Source organism: Emys orbicularis, chromosome 5 (assembly GCF_028017835.1).
Source record: "Emys orbicularis isolate rEmyOrb1 chromosome 5, rEmyOrb1.hap1, whole genome shotgun sequence".
NCBI classification, from domain to species: domain Eukaryota; kingdom Metazoa; phylum Chordata; order Testudines; family Emydidae; genus Emys; species Emys orbicularis.
The window spans coordinates 14767687-14786510 of NC_088687.1; the positions used below are offsets into that span (position 1 = coordinate 14767687).

The following is an 18824-nucleotide window of genomic DNA, read 5'->3' on the forward strand; positions in this document are numbered from 1 at the left end:
ATCATTATTTATTTCTGCCAGTAAACATCACAAGAATTCATCCATTTTTGTTTATGATACAGTTGACAAGAAATATATTGTCAGGAATGAATTTTGGACCAGAATCTTACCAACTCTTATGGAGATATACCTATCTCATAGAGCTGGAAGGGACCCTGAAAGGTCATCGAGTCCAGCCCCCTGCCTTCACTAGCAGGACCAAGTACTTATTTTTGCCCCAGATCCCTAAGTGGCCCCCTCAAGGATTGAACTCACAACCCTGGGTTTAGCAGGCCAATGCTCAAACCACTGAGCTATCCCTCCCCCTTGATGGTTAAGGACTCCAGTCATTTCTGCACAGCCCTACTTCTGCTTAATTTATATAAAGCTGGTGCAGAATGCTCCCCGCAGCAATCTTTTCCTGCTCTGTGGGTGGGTATAGAGAGGGAGCAGGGCCGTGGTCCCACATTTTCCTAGTTCTGCTTCCCAAAGAGGGGAGGAAGAGAAGCAGTCCCTGTGATAGAGATTGCAGGGAATGCTATTGCGAGCATTCCCCATGCAGATGTGCAAGTGGGGAAGGTTCTTGTTCACTCCTTCACTTCACTACTGTGCAGTGTTGCAGGAGTTGCTCATAACTCAGGACTCAGATTTGCTCAACGTCACAAAAAGAAATTTACGTCAGTCAGGAAAATAGCTCAGGACTGATTCTCCTCTCCCCTGAACCAGAGTAACTCCAATGACTCATTTGACTTACCTTGCTTCTGACTGAGAGTCAGTTCCCACGTCTCCTGATTCTCAGAGCTTTGCCTTAAGCACAAGACTACATTCCCCTCTATTTTGTACCCTTTCTAGATTTTGCCTCCCATGATTTCTGCAGTGGTTGATTAACTCTGAAGCAAAGTTACTAAGAAATCTTATCATGCCAGCAGAGAGTGTATGCTAGCAGAGGGAGACCTCTCTAGAATCAAGGTTATTGTAATGTGTTCTACAGTACAACTGAGAAACATACTGAATGATCTCCATCTGGCTTTGAATACTATTTGCATGGCTGCGTGCGCTGTTGGTTTTATCAGTCAGTGCTGCCACCTCCTGTTCATGTTCATTTATTAGTTGCTCAATCCTATTTAAAAAAAAAAAAATACTGGTTACAATTGTAGACAAGGTATTTCCCACTGCATCAACTGTACAGAAAAGAATATTTCCCCAGTAGTCACAAGATGTAAAGATTTGGGGGATTTGTCATGAATGTAATCAATTGTATAAAATTAATTCACAGTTTATTCTGATGACATAACTAGATAATTCAATTAGAAAGTTGGAGAAGTTGCAATTTATTGAACCAAGGAAGGCCAAAGTTTTGAACAAAAAAACCAAAAACAAGAAAGAGATGAGGGGAAAAACCAGGAAAATGAAAGACGACAATTAAAAGTCATGTCATCCACACATTGTTATTTACATTAAAGCACTACCATGTACTAGACAAGGTGTACTACAATCTGCACTAGCTACATAAAGAGCAAGCTCAGTTGCTTATTTTAATCAGAGAGAGGGGAAGAGCCTTGATTTGAAAAAAGCAAAAAGCACTGTAAGGATTTTTTGCAGTGTTACTTAAAATACCTCTGGTCATTTCTATTTTCCATCGTACTTTAGAAAGTTATTGATTTTATCCTAACCAGCGTTAACAATAGTGCTGCTCTCCACACAAGAATGATTTAAACGGTTTTAGTTCTAGTCACTAACAAACATGCCTATATTAGGAAAATATTAACATGACACGGTAAAGAACACAAAAGTCAGAAAATCCTCCTACTACAACCCAATGGAAATGGTTTTGCTCAGACACTTCCAAAATATTGACCTTTCAGCAGAGATCATGTCTAGAAATTGTTAAATGTGTCAGGAAGTTCTGAGTATTTAAAAACACAAAACTAGAATCGAAACAGATAAACCCTCAATAATAGTGACTGCTACTGCACCTTTCACTTATTACAGTATCAGCATCTGGTACAAAAAATAATTCAGCCTGGAAAAGTGAGGAAGTGTTGGTGCCTGAACTATACGAGTGATTAAATAGGGAAAAGGTACCTATCTTGATGTTGTTGAAGCAGAAGTTCTGTTTTGGCCTGTGATTCTTTTTTCAGTGATTCAAGTTGTTCCTCCAACTGTTGTAAGTAAATTACAGTGTTGTTTATTGTGAGTAATCACTCTTACCCACTAGTAAATGAAAACACAATCTAAATCAACAGTTAGTACAGTTTAAGAAACCAAGGTTCACTTGTAGAACAGTTTGCATAACTCACACAAGCAAGGTTAAATTCTGGCTGTAAGCTACAGAGCTGAGTTGGGGACAGTACAGAGACACATCACCCTAGTAGGAGTTCAGCCAGTGTGCTCCTCCTAAAAGATGTTACAGCATTTGCTCTTCTGTGCCTGGCCTGTTGCCAGTGGGGAATATGGTCACAGTTGGACTCCTGCCTGCCCCCTTTCCATGGGCTAGTGTAGAAAGCAGTGCTAGCCCTGCAGTCTTTGCACTGCCTGAGCTCAAAGACTCCTGTGTAGCTGGCCACTGAATGGGATGTGTAAAGGGCGTGAGGCTCTTTGCGCCCTCTCAGTCTGTCTTCACTAGGGAAAAAGGGTGTTCTTACCTTGAGTTCACGGTTTTCACTAGGATTTGACCTGAAGTAAAGGCATTTGTAGTTTTTACAGAAGTTAGCAGGTTGAGTTAAAAACTATAGGGGACCTTGGGGTTTACCTTGAGCTGCTAACTAATTATTTATTATTATTTGTATTATCATAGTGTCTAGCAGCCCCAGTCATGGACCAGGGCTCCACAGAGCTAGTCCTGTACAGATAGAATAAAGGAAGTCCCTGTCCCAAAGAGCTTACTTGTGTGAAAGCTACACAATCCCTTGTCGTCTTCACTAGGATTTTACCTCGAGTTAGCAGGCGAGTTAAGAACACACCTTTTTTGTCCTAATGAAGACAAGGTCATCACTTGCTTGTCCACCAGCATGGTGGCCAAGGTGCAATCTGGCCCTAAGCCAATGACATAGCGTCAGACAAAGGAATCTTTGATAGCCAGCACTGATTTCTGTAGGGCTTCATCTCACAAAAGGCTGAGTGCTCTTAACTTCCATCTAAATCAATAGAAGTTGAGGGCCCTTGACACATCACAAGATGTGCTCAGCACTGTACAGATTCAGGCCATTATTGATTAATATTGTTGCCCTTTGGCCAATATTTGGGGCATCGCTGCGTTGTTTCCATTAGGAGGCAAAACTGATGATGGAGCCAGGTATTTCTTTGATACCATTAACAAAGAATGTATACAAAGACCTGTTTCCCTGAACATAGTAGGAACACACAACAGCAGCCAGTTTCCTTGCTCACAATTTCCAAGCCTACTTTTAAGCAAGCCCTTTCCCCCAAGGAGCTGTCTTTGATCCCTCTCAGGGCCATCCTCACGACTAATTCTCTCACTGTCTGTTGGCTTTTTACATCTCTCTTCCTCTGACAGCCACAGAAACCCACCCCACCAACCAGTGTCAATATCCCAGCACCTGTGTCTGCAATCAGTCCCCAGGGAAATCCCTCTGCCCGCACGGCTTAGTTTCTGCTCAGGCCTTGCCATGCTGGCTAGAGCCTTGGGCAGTGGCATCTATTATTTCAGCTATTGCTACACAAAGGGCCTTTGTCTGCTTCTTCATAAGTGCTTAGTGCACCCACTGATTTTACCCAGGTCTAGGATTGAGGACAGGTATTAACACTACCTTCCAGCATAACAATCCAACAGCTAACTTTTCATACTGAAGCTACTACTGAACTGATGCAACAGCTGTAAAATTTTGGCTTTCAAGCATGTTCAGAAGATAACCAAAAGAGACTCAGCTTAGGAGCCAGGGTACGGCTGAAATCGCAAGCCCTTGCATCTTTATAGGAAGGCGAATTGATATATTGAGCTAAAACAGCTTCCCCAGGGCTCCCAAGAGTGGGGATTGGACAGGGCCAGAGGATCCACCACTACCTGGATTCTCTGGAGCTCTCTTGTGCAGGAGGTGGGAGTGGTATGCACGGGGATCATGCAGCACCACGAAGCAGTCTTTGTGAATTGGCTCCACAGCTGCTCTGAGGCAGGGGAAGGATTCAGCTACTTGAGTCAGGCACTGCTTTGTGGATTTGGCTCTCAGAGTGTTTTTACATAACAAATAGTCATCTGGAAGCTTACACCACTAACTGGCAGGAAAAGTAGTGTTCTCCCCACTCACCGGGAAAATCCTCCCTTTGAGATACGACACCTCTGAGTCTAAATCTCGCAGGACTTTACTAAAAGCTGTGCCCAGGTTGCGGATATGGAGACCGCTGATGTTCTCGTGCTCATACACCCTCTTGCCTGTGCTGTCTTCATAGTCCACTAGGACGCCCCGCAGTTCGTGGAGGACTTCCTCATGGCCATGTACCATCTTTTTCAGATGCTCAGTTTGGCTGTTGGCCTCCCTCAGCATCTCCTCCTGAAGGTGGTTGGCTGTTTCCAGTTCATGAACTGTAGCCTGTAGCTGTATTTTGATGTCCTCCTGGCTCTGGGATTCTCTTCGTCTATATTTCAGAAAGGAAGACATCCAAGAAATATTGAAAGTGATAATGGTGTACAATGTTTGTTTTTATCCTGTCTGATATGGGGGGAGGGAGGTTTATAATCACTATTTCTGCAAATTATGGAATCTGGTATGTTTTCTGAAACTACGGGCCAGACCTTGTACTCTGCCATGACTACTGCTGCCCAAGGCTCCTTCCAGGAGAACCCTCCTTGCACTTGGGGACCAGTTCAAGCACCTGCTGCAGTCCTTCTCTTCCTCCCAAGCCCACATGGGAGCTGTGTATCATTTACCAGATACACTACAATGGGCTAGTCTCTGATGTAAGCATGCACACCTGATATCCACGAGAGCATCTCTCTCCATTTGCACCTCCTGAAATTTGGTCTGCAAATCAACGATTGTCTGTCTTAAATTGAACTTCTGTTGTTCGTGCAGTTCAGTGTTCTGGACAAACAAAACAAGCAAATTATTGGATATTTGACCAAAAATAAATGTAGCTAAGGGTAATATGATAATTTATAATAAGATACATTGTGTTAGTGTGTTGCTCTATGCTGTGGTGCAGATATACTGGGGGCATTACTGGAGGGGGCATAGCAAGAGTGCTGCTGTTCTGAGGCACCCTGTGAGCTATGGCAGCTGAGAACAGGTAAGAGGCTGCTCTAAATGTGCTGGTGACCAAACTCTCCCCTGGCCAGTCCAGGAATCCAGTATGTAACAAAGCCATGGCAGCCACCCCCGTGAATCTGGCCCAAAGTCTTCAACTCACATCATTTAGCCTCTTCTGCAGATCTCTGACTTGCTGTGAGTACCCTTCCAAGATGCTCTCGATGTGCTCTTTTCCAGGATAACTAGTGCTTCTCTTCTGGGTATCAATGTCCACTTCATATTTAGAATACAAGACAGTTTTGGGTGGACTACTGCCAGCACTAGCAGAGGTAGAGGTTTCCATCACTGTGCTGCGAATGGAAGATGCTAATACATTCTGATTGCTGAAAAGTGGGCTAGCAGCACCTGAAATTAGAGAATATTATATATTGAAAATGGAATCCTTATATGAAAATAAAATAATTCTTTACACCTGTGAAAAGCAAGAGCCAAATGAGTGTTCTGCCCATTCTCTTCAAGTCAGTGGAGAATCAAGCCCATATACTTTAGAAGTCAGCTTTTTCTAAGGATTGTATAGGCCCCATCCATTCTTGCAATGCATCTTGTCATGGACACCAGTGCAAAGTGAGTGCAGAGTGGGTGTGAGACACTGCAAGATCAGATTGGTAACATTTTAAACCCACTACACTCTCACTTTGCACTGCTGAAAATGCTGCCACAATGTGCAGGGCAATGGTAAGTCAGGCCCTTTGGCCTCAGTCCTTAGACTACAGGATGATCACCGCCAGGTAGGGGGATCCATTGATGGTGTACAGCTCGGGGTAGCTCCTATGCCACCCACCCTTAGACCTGGTGAAAGTGGCATGGCCAGGGCATCCTTGCACCCCAGTGATCCCTGGCTGGCTTAACTGCACGTTGGGACCACTGGCAATCTGGGAGCCACCCTGATTTACATTGTGGGGATCCAGTATATAGCAATCGAGGGACCAGGAGAGTGCAAAAGCAGATTAAAGCCACCTTTGCACACATGTCCAACCCCCATCCACTATCATAACACATCTGCACCACTTTGTTAATTCACTAAAACCAGATTAGGAAAGGAATAGATAATAAAAGAGAAAATATCATAATGCCACTATATAAATCTCTGGTATGCCCACATTTTAAATATCACATAAGGTTCTGGTCACCCCATCTCCAAAAAGATATATTAGAATTGGAAAAAGTACAGAGAAGGGCAACAAAAATTATTAGTGGTATGGAACAGCTTCCATATGAGAAGAGATGAAAAAGACTGGGACTGTTCACTTAGAAAAGAGACAACTAAGGGGGGGAATAGGACAGAGGTCTATAAAAATCATGAATGGTGTGGAGAAAGTGAATAAGGAAGTGTTATTTATCCCTTCGTATAACACAAGAACCAGAGGTCACCCAATGAAATTAATAGGCAGTAGGCTTAAAACAAATATAAGGAAGTACTTCTTCTTCATATAATGCACAGTCAACCTATAGAACTCATTGCCAAGGGATGTTGTGAAGACCAAAACTATAACTGGGTTCAAAAAAGAATTAGATAAGTTCACAGAGGATAGGTCCACCAATGGCTATTAGCCAAGATGGGCAGGAATGTAACCCTATTCTCTGGATGTCCATAAACTGCTGACTGCCAGAAGCTACAACTGGATGACAGGGGATGGACCAATCGATAATTGTCCTGTTCTGTTCTTTCCCTCTTAAACATCTGGCACTGGTCACTGTTGGAAGACAGGATACTGGGCTAAATGGACCATTGGTCTGACCCAATATGGCCATTCTTATGTAGATATTTTTGTACATTGTTCAGAATTCAAGACACCAGTTTTAAAACAGCAGTTTTGAAATACCAGTTTTGCTAAAAGATGCTTGAACCGTAAGTGTAAAATTTCAACCCTTATACACCCTTTTTAACAATAACTCTTGAGTGGGACAGTTTGCACAACGGAGATAGCCTGATGTTAAATGAATTCTCAATATTGTTAAACTGTATTTAGTACTTACGCCCACTGGGAATGTTGCCACTTGATAAAGTCTCTTCATGACTCAGAGAATGTGTGATTGATTCCATCGTAAATTTGGTTGCTTCTTCTTGGAGTTTCAGAGTCTCTTTTGTTTGTCTTTCCAGTGCTTCCCTGCAAAATTATATGTGTGAGTATTTGTTGCGAGTACAATGTATGAATAGAGGAAGGTATCCAAGTTAATTGTGTCACCACAAATAGTATCTGAAATGAATAACTAAAAATAATGTCATTTTATAGGCTCCATTTAGTGACATTATACACACCCAGGGTCTGCGTTCACATTTAGCAAGAAAGTGCCAGATCGTTAACTCTTATAAATTTGTTTAGCTCCCCTGAAATCAATTGAACTCTGCTGATATACACCAGCCAAGATTTGTCCTGAAGGGGCTGAACACAAAATACAACAAAACAAAACACTCCATCAAACAAATAAAAACAACCTGTTTGGATCATATCAAAACAAGATTCCTTCCACCCCCTCCCCCGCCCACTTACTTTTTCTCCTGATTGGCTGGTGAAATACCATCTACTGACACAGAACCACAGACATTCTGCTTTACTGTGTAAAGTTTGCATGGCTGATTGACTGATTGATTGACAAAAGCATTAACAACTCAATCAATCAAATGGTTAAGGAGAAATTTCATACTGAATTCTGACGAGTGCTATGGGACTGTATTTTTCAGATGTTACGTGGAGACACTTGAGGGTTGTAAAGAGAAGAAACCCTCTACAATAACAGAAAACATTTGTAAATTAAACACACTGATCTCCAGCACAGAAACAAGGACTCTCCTGGCTCACAGCATGACATCGCCCATAGAATGCAGAGTTTCAAAATCTTATTCGTTTGAAGTCACTTAGGCAGCACAACATTTCATAAAAACATGTATCTAGCCTTTTGAAGAAGGAAGGATGAGGAAGTTAAGGAGAAAATGGGAAGGGCACAGGAAGGGAGATATTTCTAAATGTGGATCTATATCCTATTTTTGAAGTCTAGACAGCTCATGAAAATGGACAAAACACTAGATTTTTAAGAGATGTTAAAGACATCAGGAGGGAAAACCTGCAATCAAGCTTACCTTCTCATGGGTGCAAATGCAGTTAAGTGTGCTGGGTGTGACCGAAGCCCCATGCAGTAATGGCCAGATTGTTACTGGCACAGTGGGTGTGCAGGGGATGGAAGTAAGGAGCCCCCCTCCTGTGAGTTTCAAACAAGGCTCTGTCTCAGTCAAGTCTCTGAGCTCAAGAGACCCTACGGACTACTCCCTCCATGAGGCCTCAAGGGCACATGTTGCCTCAGTGGGAGAGGTTGGGTTAAGAAGGAGGCAAGCGTGTGCACTCTGCATTGCCCCCACTCTGGATGGGTGCTGCACAGGAAGTTTATAACTTGATCTGAGCTTATTGAATCTCTATTGTAATTAGAGGGTGCTTCATTCACCATCCGGATATTGCTACACAACACCTCAGCTTCACCTCACACCTCAATAGTCTGATATATGAAGTGCTCGGATGGAGCCCTCCTACTGAAATAAAACAAAAACCAAGATTTCAGAGGAGTTTATAAACTCGGGGCCAGATTCACTGATACACTCCATGTGCTTTGCATCACCAAATGGGTGCAAAGCAGCCAGAACCTACTAGTAAATCCAACCCGAAGAGTGTTAAAACTGCCCCATGAATCTCAGTTGTTAATGCGGAAACCCAATGACGATACTTTTCAGGCAAGATTTTCAATTATTTGATGCGTAACTGTGTGCCTAAAATATGCATCTATTTGGCATAATTGTGTGTGTAAATTTGTTAACTGCAAACACCTCAGGGCAAATAAACAAAAGGCAGAAAGATTCCAAAAAGGGCCTCGCAGCATTTTTACCCCATGGACTGATGCGCAATGTAACAGTATGAAAATGTAAGTAAAAGAGAATCAGGCCATAAAAGTTTAATTATTACCGCAGGGACATACTCTACCCTTCATCTTTGTGCAAAAGTCCCATTGTCATCAGTAAGAATGCCACTGTGGATTGAGGAAGTACCTGGCCCTAACTATTACCCTGGCATCAACAATGCAATTCATCCCTTTCCACAGAATGGCTTTGACATTGGTGCACTTTGTAACACATTTCTTCCTTATCTCTGTTGTCACATTATTGCTAAGAAGACTATCTTTTACTATTCTGGTCATGTCAAAGTTCAATAATCAAGGTGTACACTATAAGGGTAAGCAGCAGGGTATTTTAAAAATAACTTCACTAATAAACAAACAAAAAAGACAGACACTACCTTAATTCCTGGATATTCTTGCTCATTGTAACAGTGTCTGCAAAGAATAATAGCAATCTTTATTTTTTTTCACATTTCAAAAATCAACTTTCTCTCTTAAATGAATTTTGAAGTAATGCAATGTAATATTGTAGAAATAAGTTCACAAATGTTAAACAATTAGTTGTTTATATTTGCTTTGGAAAGTTTTTCTGTTTCCTGAGTAATATTGTGAGGTGGACTTTGTCGCATAAACACAACTATATGTTTTATAACAGGGGCCAGCTGTGATGGGGTGACTGGCCCCTTTAAGAGGTAATTCGTTCTGCCCCACTTGTGACTCATTAAACCCTCCTCCCCATGTTGGGGAAATGAGTGTAGCACCCCATGAGAGTAGTTCATGTGGTTAAAATCAGTCCAGGCCTGGTATTAAAAGTGAAGCCTCCAGAGAGCAAAGAAAAAGAGAGCAAGTAGGCAGCTTGAAAAAGGCCTGCTGGATTAGGGAGATTTGGTCCTAGAGAAACCACCTGGGGAGTATTGCTGCCTGCTGAGCTCTCCCAACTCAGGGAGAAATGCAATAAGGTAAAATTAAACAAATTAATTAACAATTTAAATTAACAAACTCAGCCCAACAAGCAGGACTGTGGGTCTCTAGTGCTAAGGAGTGAGAAGCCTGATAGGAAATCCTCTCAGTCCCCAGAATTTAGAGAAGCTCTTCTGTGGGGAAGCTGATTAAACTCAATACATTATTTTCCCAGGAGAAGATGAATATTATTTAAAAGCTCTGGATGGAAGTCATTTACCTGAATCCCTAAGGAGCTGAAGGCAGGGTGTCTCAGAACTACACTGTGCCACTAGCAGCCATGATCTGGAATGGCATCCTCTTATATGGCCCTGGCATCTCCTATGAAATACCTCTTCCAGTCAAAAAAAGAGGTATGCAAAATTTACCATTCTCACAACTGATTTCAGGCATCAAACTTTAAGCTCCAAATTAACCTTAAAAGCTAGAAATTCAACTCTCTGCCTAGACTGCAGCTTCAAAACTGGTAACAGATTTTGAGCACACAAAAGTCCTGTGGCCATTTGCACATACAAACTATATGCACAGAGAGGCACTAGGCACACATTGACCTATTTTGTGCCTCAAGTGCCTACTGGATGGCTCAAATTGAGGGGTTTATGCACAGATTCTTTTGGCATAAATTAGACAGCCAGTTTTGAAAACTTGTCCCTAATAAATCTGAGCTTTATTCAGCTTTGCAAAATTCTTCTCATCCACTCACCTGTGGCAAGTAATTCTTTTTGAGAGGTGCGTAAAGTGTTTTCACTATGGAGGGCAAGTAGTTTTTGTATCTGCTCTGGTAAATTTTCAAGACAGTTTTGCAAGGCTGGATTAATTTCAGAAAGACAGAGGTCCAGATCAGCTCTTGCATAATCCACCTGCAGCAGAGCTGCATTTAGATCAGAGTTTGTTCCAAGGAATATAAGAGAATGAAGAATTTGTAATTCTATAATCCTTTCAGCCAAATTATCCAAGTGCTTTCCTATACAAGTGGGTAAGTATTATTGTCCCAATTTCACTGATACAGAAAACTTAAATTACTTGCCCAAGGTGCAATAGAAGAGTCAGAAATAGAATCAAGGAGTCCTGGCTCCCAGACCCCACACTAACCACTACAGAAGGCTGACACTTTCAAAATTATGATGTGTTGCAGTAGTAGTGCCTAGTCATAGACCTGGCCCACTGTGCTAGGTGCTGTACAAGAGGGCCAAAAAGTTTTCAGACTTGGGGTCCTCAATACAAAATTACATGTCCCCTGATTTTTAGAGGTGATGAGCCCTTGCCGCGCCCTTTGAGTTTTCTTCCCTGCAAACTGGGCAGAAGGAGTCCACAGTGCTGACTTGCAACTTCACCCCTTCATTGCTGAACTTGCAGGAGTGAATAGCTCCTCCTTTGGGTTTTTCAAGTATGGGAGTGCAGAGCCAGGCCTGTGCTCCCAGAAGGCACATTGGTGCAGAAGCCTGCCCATCTACAGGAAGCTGAACTTCTAGGGTAAGCTTATTGTCCAGTGAGATTAAGATTCTGGCAGCACCTGGAGCCTGCTGGCTCTTCATGAAGTAAAAAGGATTCTAGACCTGCTTACACTAGGCCCTCAAAAAGCCTGAGTTCAGGCTTCTATAAAATGATTCATAGATTCATAGATTCTAGGACTGGAAGGGACCTCGAGAGGTCATCGAGTCCAGTCCCCTGCCCGCATGAGCGTACGCTGATTTGCATACATGGACGTGGTCATAGCCTGTTGGAAAATAAAGTCTCTCTTAATTTTCACCTCAGCAGGAGCTCATTTTTTTCCCCTTGAGGCAACTTTAGAGGCAGCCCCTCTCTTTCCCTGGGGAGCTGTCTCTCCTTTTATGTTCCCTGTCTCTCTGTGTGTCTCTCCACATTGTCCCTCCCGTTAGGTCTCTGGGCCCAATTCACCACTCTTGTTACTTCAGTTATATGCCACTGTACCACCACTGATTTCAGTGGTGTTACTCAGGCGTCACAGTGGCTCAGTGTTAATCAGGCCGTTGGGTCCCCTTCAAGCAGAGTTGCCAAGTTTGGGACTGCTCCGCTGAATGTTGTTTCTCACAGGTGAGAGAAAGTCACAGATGCCTGCCTCCACCCTGGGGCCGTGGGCTGTCAGAGCAGCCATGGGCAGGAGGCAGGACCTATCCCTATGCTCTCTAGAAACAGAGCTGCGGGTGCTGGGCGGGTGGGCGTCAGGTGGGTGCCAGGCTGGCTCAGTGCCTGGTGCTGGGCAGGTGGGTGCCTGGTGGGGGCAGGAGCTGGGTGGAGGTTGGGTGGGTGCCAGGCTGGCTCGATGCCTGGTGCTGGGTGGGTGCCTGGTAGGTGTGAGGCTGGGTGGGTCCCTGGTGCTGGGCGGGAGGCTGGGTGGGTGTCTGGTGGGGGTGGGGGCAGGGGCTGGGAGGGGGGCTGGGTGGGTGTGAGGCCTGGTGGGGGCAGGGGCTGGGTGTGTGTCGGGTGGGTGCCAGGCTGGCTTGGTGCCTGGCACTGGGCGGGGGGCCGGGTGGGTGTTTGGTGGGGGCAGGGGCTGGGTGGGGCGCCGGGTGGGTGCCTGGCGCTGGGGGGGAGGCCAGGCGGATGCCAGGCTGTCTGGGTGCCCGGCGCTGGGCAGGAGCCTGCATGTGTGTTGGGTGGGTGCCAGGCTGTCTTGGTGCCAAGTGGGGGGCCGGGTGGGGCAAGGGCTGGGTGGTGGGCCAGGTGGGGGCCTGGCGCTGGGCGGGAGGCAGGCGGGTGCCAGGCTCGCTGGGTGCCCGGCGCTGGGCGGGGGGCCAGGTGGCTGCCAGGCTGGTTGGGTGCCAGACGCTGGGTGGGGGGCCGGGTGGGTGCCTGGCGCTGGGTGGGGGCAGGTGTGTGCCAGGCTGGCTGGGTGCCCGGCACTGGGCGGGGGGCCGTGTGGGTGCCAGGCTGGTTGGGTGCCAGGCGCTGGGCGGGGGGCCGGGTGGGTGCCAGGCTGGTTGGGTGCCAGGCGCTGGGCGGGGTGCCGGGTGGGTGCCTGGCGCTGGGCGGGGGGCAGGTGTGTGCCAGGCTGGCTGGGTGCCCGGCGCTGGGCGGGGGGCCAAGTGGGTGCCAGGCTGACTCAGTGCCTGGCGATTGGTGGGGGGCTGGGTGTGTGTCGGGTGGGTGCCAGGCTCGCTGGGTGCCCGGCACTGGGCAGGGATCCAGGTGGGGGCCAGGCTGGTTGGGGGCCAGGCGCTGGGTGGGGGTCCCGGTGGGTGCCTGGCGCTGGGCGGGGGGCCAGGTGGGTGCCAGGCTGGTTGGGTGCCAGGCGCTGGGCGGGGGGCAGGTGGGTGCCAGGCTGGTTGGGTGCCAGGCACTGGGTGGGGGGCCGGGTGGGTGCCAGGCTGGTTGGGTGCCAGGCGCTGGGTGGGGGGCAGGTGGGTGCCAGGCTGGTTGGGTGCCAGGCGCTGGGTGTGTGTCGGGTGGGTGCCAGGCTCGCTGGGTGCCCGGCACTGGGCAGGGATCCAGGTGGGGGCCAGGCTGGTTGGGGGCCAGGCGCTGGGTGGGGGTCCCGGTGGGTGCCTGGCGCTGGGCGGGGGGCCAGGTGGGTGCCAGGCTGGTTGGGTGCCAGGCGCTGGGTGGGGGGCAGGTGGGTGCCAGGCTGGTTGGGTGCCAGGCACTGGGTGGGGGGCCGGGTGGGTGCCTGGCGCTGGGCGGGGGGCCGGGTGGGTGCCAGGCTGGTTGGGTGCCTGGCGCTGGGCGGGGGGCCAAGTGGGTGCCAGGCTGACTCAGTGCCTGGCGATTGGTGGGGGGCTGGGTGTGTGTCGGGTGGGTGCCAGGCTGGTTGGGTGCCCGGCGCTGGGCGGGGGGCCGGGTGGGTGCCTGGCGCTGGGCGGGGGGCAGGTGTGTGCCAGGCTGACTCAGTGCCTGGCGATTGGTGGGGGGCTGGGTGTGTGTCGGGTGGGTGCTAGGCTGGTTGGGTGCCCGGCGCTGGGCGGGGGGCCGGGTGGGTGCCTGGCGCTGGGCGGGGGGCAGGTGTGTGCCAGGCTGACTCAGTGCCTGGCGATTGGTGGGGGGCTGGGTGTGTGTCGGGTGGGTGCCAGGCTGACTTGGTGCCCAGCGCTGGGCGGGGGGCCGGGCAGGGGCAGGGGCTGGTTGTTGGACCGGGGGTGCCAGCTGCTGCTGGGCCGGGGGCGCTCTCCCCACCTTGCCCAGCACCTCGTCCTGCTGCCGTCGCCTCCCTGCGCTCCCTGGCTGGGATCCCCGAGGGAGAGCAGGGAGTGGGGCGGCAGAGAGGCTGCTGGGCAGCCCCAGGGGCAGGCGCCCCTGGTGGCAGGGAGGAGGTACTGCAGCATTCCCTGATGTACTGCGGGGCGCCTGACCTCCCCGCTAGGCTGTGTCAGCCCCACTGCTCTCTGTGGGACCCCTTCCAGCTCTCTGCTGCCCCCGTCTCGCACCCTCTGTCACCCTGTTTCTACGCACCTCGCTCAGGCTCCATCCTCCCCTCGCTCCTGGAGACTCCAGCTCGCTGCCGGCGGCCCAGGCCGGCTGAAACACATCAGACTCTCAGCCCCCAGGGCTGGGAAATCCTTCAGCCCGTGGCATCCCCACCTGCCCGGCAGCCAGAGGAGAGAGCCCCTGGAGGGGAGACCAGGGGAAAAGCATATTAAAACCCCCAGGTACGACTGTTTGGCTGCCAGGAAAGCTGCAGACTGAGTGAGGAGGCCGGAGGGCTGGGGGACAAGAGCAGGGAGCTGGCCCAAAGCCAGAACTGAGCCTGGTGTTTACATAAGTACAGCCCCGTTGCCAGGGTCACTGTAGGGGCCATGACGCCTGTATTGGTGGGCCTCGCTTCCTCGTCCCATGGCCCCACAGCCTCTGGAAGCCTAGCTCCTGGAATCCCCATTATCTATAGTGCCTCTGCTGTTGTTACTCACTGTGGGGGAGCATACAGGGAGCCTTTGACAGCAGCAGCAAATTGGGGGGTGCAGGGAAGAAAGAAGAGGGGGGCTAGGAGAATAAGGAAGGAGGCAGGATAGTGATGGGGAGGGAGATGGAAAGGGAAAGAATGGCATGTCCCCCTCCCCAGGGATTAGGAGTGGGTGACTGGAATCTCCCTGGGAGCAGCCCAGGGGAAGTTTTGCATTTTTGTATGTATTTAAGGTTGTACACACACAAATAGGGGGTGGGTGGCTTCCCCCAAAGGGTCAAAAATCAAAAAGCAGCCTGAAAATATCCAACTAATGTTTTGGTTTTTTTTTTCAAAAAAAAAAAATCCTCATGATTTTTATGCCAATCCCATACTTTTACAGGTGTCAGTTATTTTTGAATGCCTAAGGTTGGCAGTATTGATAACATGACTTGGATTATGTATTCTCTGTTGGAAAGCAATTCTGGCAGTACTTTTAGTTCAGCGGTTGAAAATATGGTGACCAATTATTCCATCACATACCTAGAATTCAGTCACAAAAATGTACTGCTTGCCAAATCACAATCGTATATATCAGCCGACTGCTCCAATACCAAAGCAAATCAAACCAAATAACAGCAACCAGCAATACACCACATCATCTCTACAGAGTGCTCAAGAAATATATTCATTGACAAGACTTAAATATTAGAGAGTCCTGAAAACTCCTATCACAAAAACCCGAGAAATAGGTTTCTAAAGAAACTCTACAATTCAGCATCAGCATTGCCACAAAAGACTTATATGGAATCCTCAACTAAGCAAGCACCCGTATAACCGGAATGAAAGGACTGCACCTCAGAACGAAAGAAAAATGCAAGCTGCCATCAATTAAGTGAGAAAGTGAGGGAATTCTCCGGCTGAAAACAGAGACCTCCACAACACCAGCCAGCACGCTGCCTACGGCACCACATTGTGGTAGTACATATCAGTACCCCATCAGGAAAAACAAACACACACAAAGGCAAAATTTGTCTGTCTAGATAGAGAGACACCTTCTACTCCAGTGGTTGAGACATGAGGCAGCGCGAAGATATTACCTCACGATATCAGGAATGATAAAGGGCTCTTCATCACAAAGTGTTGAGAAAAAATTGTGCGTCACCCTGACACAAAGGAGAGAAAAAACATCAGCCTATATAACAGCCTGATGCTGGGTCAGGCCTGGACACTAATGACTATATGATCTCAGGTGGTACCAATCCTGGCACAGCATGAAGCCTTTTCATGGACAAGTTGTACCTACCTCTGACAGGCACCTGAGGGGTCTGTCTCTTTTACTCTTTGGCAGCACTTGTATAGCTCGTCACGCCAATAAAGAACTATTGAGCGATATCCTTGTTTCCTCCTACAGCAGGGCTGCTGTCCCTGGTAATGGGACCTCCCTGCCCTGAGCATATGTGTTGTGATTTTGCTTCTCCTTATGGGGAAGCGGGGGGGCAGCTCATACTCTGCTCTTTCATTTGCACATGGCACCGATAATTAAAAGCTGGTCTGGGCCTCTTAAACTCCAGGAACCGTTGAAAGCCACCTGCCCCCCCGCCCCCCTTCATCCACACCCCCAGCCTTTGGCTGGCTCGGTAGCCTAGGAAACAAACCCCACCTCTCGGACTTGTCCTGTGTGTGGGAACCAATGAAAGCCGTATGTGGTGTTTGGTTTCTCTGTAAAGTTTCATTCAAAGGATCCCAGCTGCTGCTGCAGGAAGAAATTCAATACCTGCTCCCCATTAGGGCTGCAGCCCTGTGCCTCATATGGCGTGCCCCTGCCCCCCTCTTCCCGATGTCAGTGCAGGTACCCGAATGCCCATGGGGCGGGGGGGGATCTTGCAACAGCCCCCTGGCATTTTCAGGAAACTTCCTGACTTTTCGGGTACCCCTAGCCCTTCCGGCTCGCAACGCACAAAACTCTCATTGATCATTCATGCATTGAGGACACTATAGCACTTTTGATATGCTCTTACTGAAAGCTTTGCCTCCTATTCTTGGAGCGTATCTGGCAAGGAAGCACCTGTGAGTCTCTGCACCTTGGATGGAAATATTAAATGTTTGTCTATCAACATACTTGTCTTTTCCCTCAGGGCCAGATCCTCAGCTGGGTGTAAACTGGCATAGCTTCATGGAGGGCAATGGAGCTATGCTGATTACACCAACTCAGGATCTGGCCTATGATATGTTTCCATATGGATTTGGGGACCTGGGATCCAATCTTGCTCCCTTGAAGTAAATGATAAAACTTCACTGACTTCACAGGAGCAGAATTAGACCATGTCGCTGGACACAACACAGCATCACATGGCTCGACAACAATACATGGGCATATCTAGATTTTGCTGATGGCATAGCTCTTTTAAGCGACAGCCCAATCAACATGCAAGCAAAGACCAAAAAACTGCCCAGCATCGCAAAAAAGATGGTAAATAATCAGTTATGAGAAAAGAAATCCAAAGAGCGCCCCAGCAACCCCTAATTCACACGTTATATCAGAAGGCAAAGGAATACAAGAAATGAGTCAGCTTACATACCTGAGCAATAACATGCAAGCCAATGGGGATATGCAAAAGGAAATAGCATCACAAACTGGCAGTGAGGCACCTGCCTTCACCAGCTTAAATAAGAGTGGGTCATCAAAAATCTACAACTTAAAGGCCAAGCTATGAATCTACAACTCAAATTTTATTTACCCTTTAATATATGGATGTGCAAGCTGGAAATCAGACAGATGTCTCAGTGTCTTTGAAAGCCAAAGCCCTAGGAAAGTACTAGGTATTCAATGGAATTAATATATAATAAATGCTGAGATTCATCAGAGAGTTCAAAACTCCTTATCTCTAAATTATCCAGAGAGGAAGATGTAACTGTTTGGGATGTGTTAAGAACAAAGCCAGAGTATCTGCCGTGGCAGGCTTGTCCTTGGGCAGCCGGAGGAACATGCGAAAGGGGCCAATTGAAAGAATCCCTCCTTTTGAACAGTAGAAAGGGAAAGCTTCTGGGACCTAACCACAGAGAGGACATGCAGAGAGCAGCCCTGGATAGACAGGGGTGGCGAAGCCTCGTTTAAGTGACATCTAACAGTGCAGGAAGGATTCAGATTCAGAGGGAGGTGTCATTGTCCTAATGAGTCAGTGGGTTTGTTGCATATCTTCTGACACTGGACCGCTGCAGACAAGACCAAGGATTATCTTTTTGTTCAGTGTTTGTACAGCGCCTCGCACAATATCCATGCCTGGGCTCCTAGGTGCAATTCAAATAATAATAAAAAAAGGATTAATTTCTTGCAAATTTGGGCTTATTTTTTGCATTCTGAAACTGCAGCATGGTTTAGCATATAGGATTTCAAACTGTGGGGCATGTCCCTTTTTGGAGGGCGCAAAGATGTGATCGGGGGAGTGCCAGAACCTGATGTGAAGCAGAAAACTCCTGCATCCTTGCTACTTTCTGAGGAGGAGGAGCTGGCAGAGGCAGCACCTCTGCAGGCAGCAGCTGTTGCACAAGGGAAGGCCCCACGGAAAGGGGTTGGAGAGCCAGCCTGCTCCTGAGATGCCTGTTACTGTCCTGCCCTGCACGTGCCCTGGATGCTGCTAGGCCAGTGGCATCAGGCAATGGCACGGGAGCAGGATCTGGGCAGCAGAGGCAACGTGGAGGAAGTGGCTGAAGCCAGCGAGTGGAGTCTGCAGCCTGGTAGGGAGAATGGCCCAGCTGTGGGGAGAGAAGGGTTGACTGGGGCTGCAGGTGGGGCAGTAAGCTGGGAGAGTGAGAGCAAGGGGGTTGGAGAGAGCTGAGCAGGATGTTTGGGCACAGGACCAGGCAGGAGAGGAAAGGGGAGGGAATAAAGAGGGAGGATGTGC

At 48.0% G+C, this 18824-nt stretch overlaps 1 protein-coding gene across 1 annotated transcript in view; it reads right to left on the reverse strand.

The window, feature by feature from the left end:
- CCDC158 (coiled-coil domain containing 158) overlaps positions 1-9549 on the reverse strand; it is a 54316-nt gene extending 44767 nt beyond the window's left edge. The window contains exons 1-7 of the mRNA XM_065405655.1: positions 9524-9549; positions 7221-7351; positions 5344-5588; positions 4909-5018; positions 4245-4572; positions 2065-2141; positions 989-1099 (exon numbers count right to left, since the gene is read on the reverse strand). Of these exons, the coding sequence (XP_065261727.1) occupies positions 989-1099; positions 2065-2141; positions 4245-4572; positions 4909-5018; positions 5344-5588; positions 7221-7351; positions 9524-9549 (1028 nt within the window). The remainder of the gene's footprint in view (positions 1-988; positions 1100-2064; positions 2142-4244; positions 4573-4908; positions 5019-5343; positions 5589-7220; positions 7352-9523) is intronic.
- Between the last annotated feature and the right edge of the window lie 9275 nt (positions 9550-18824).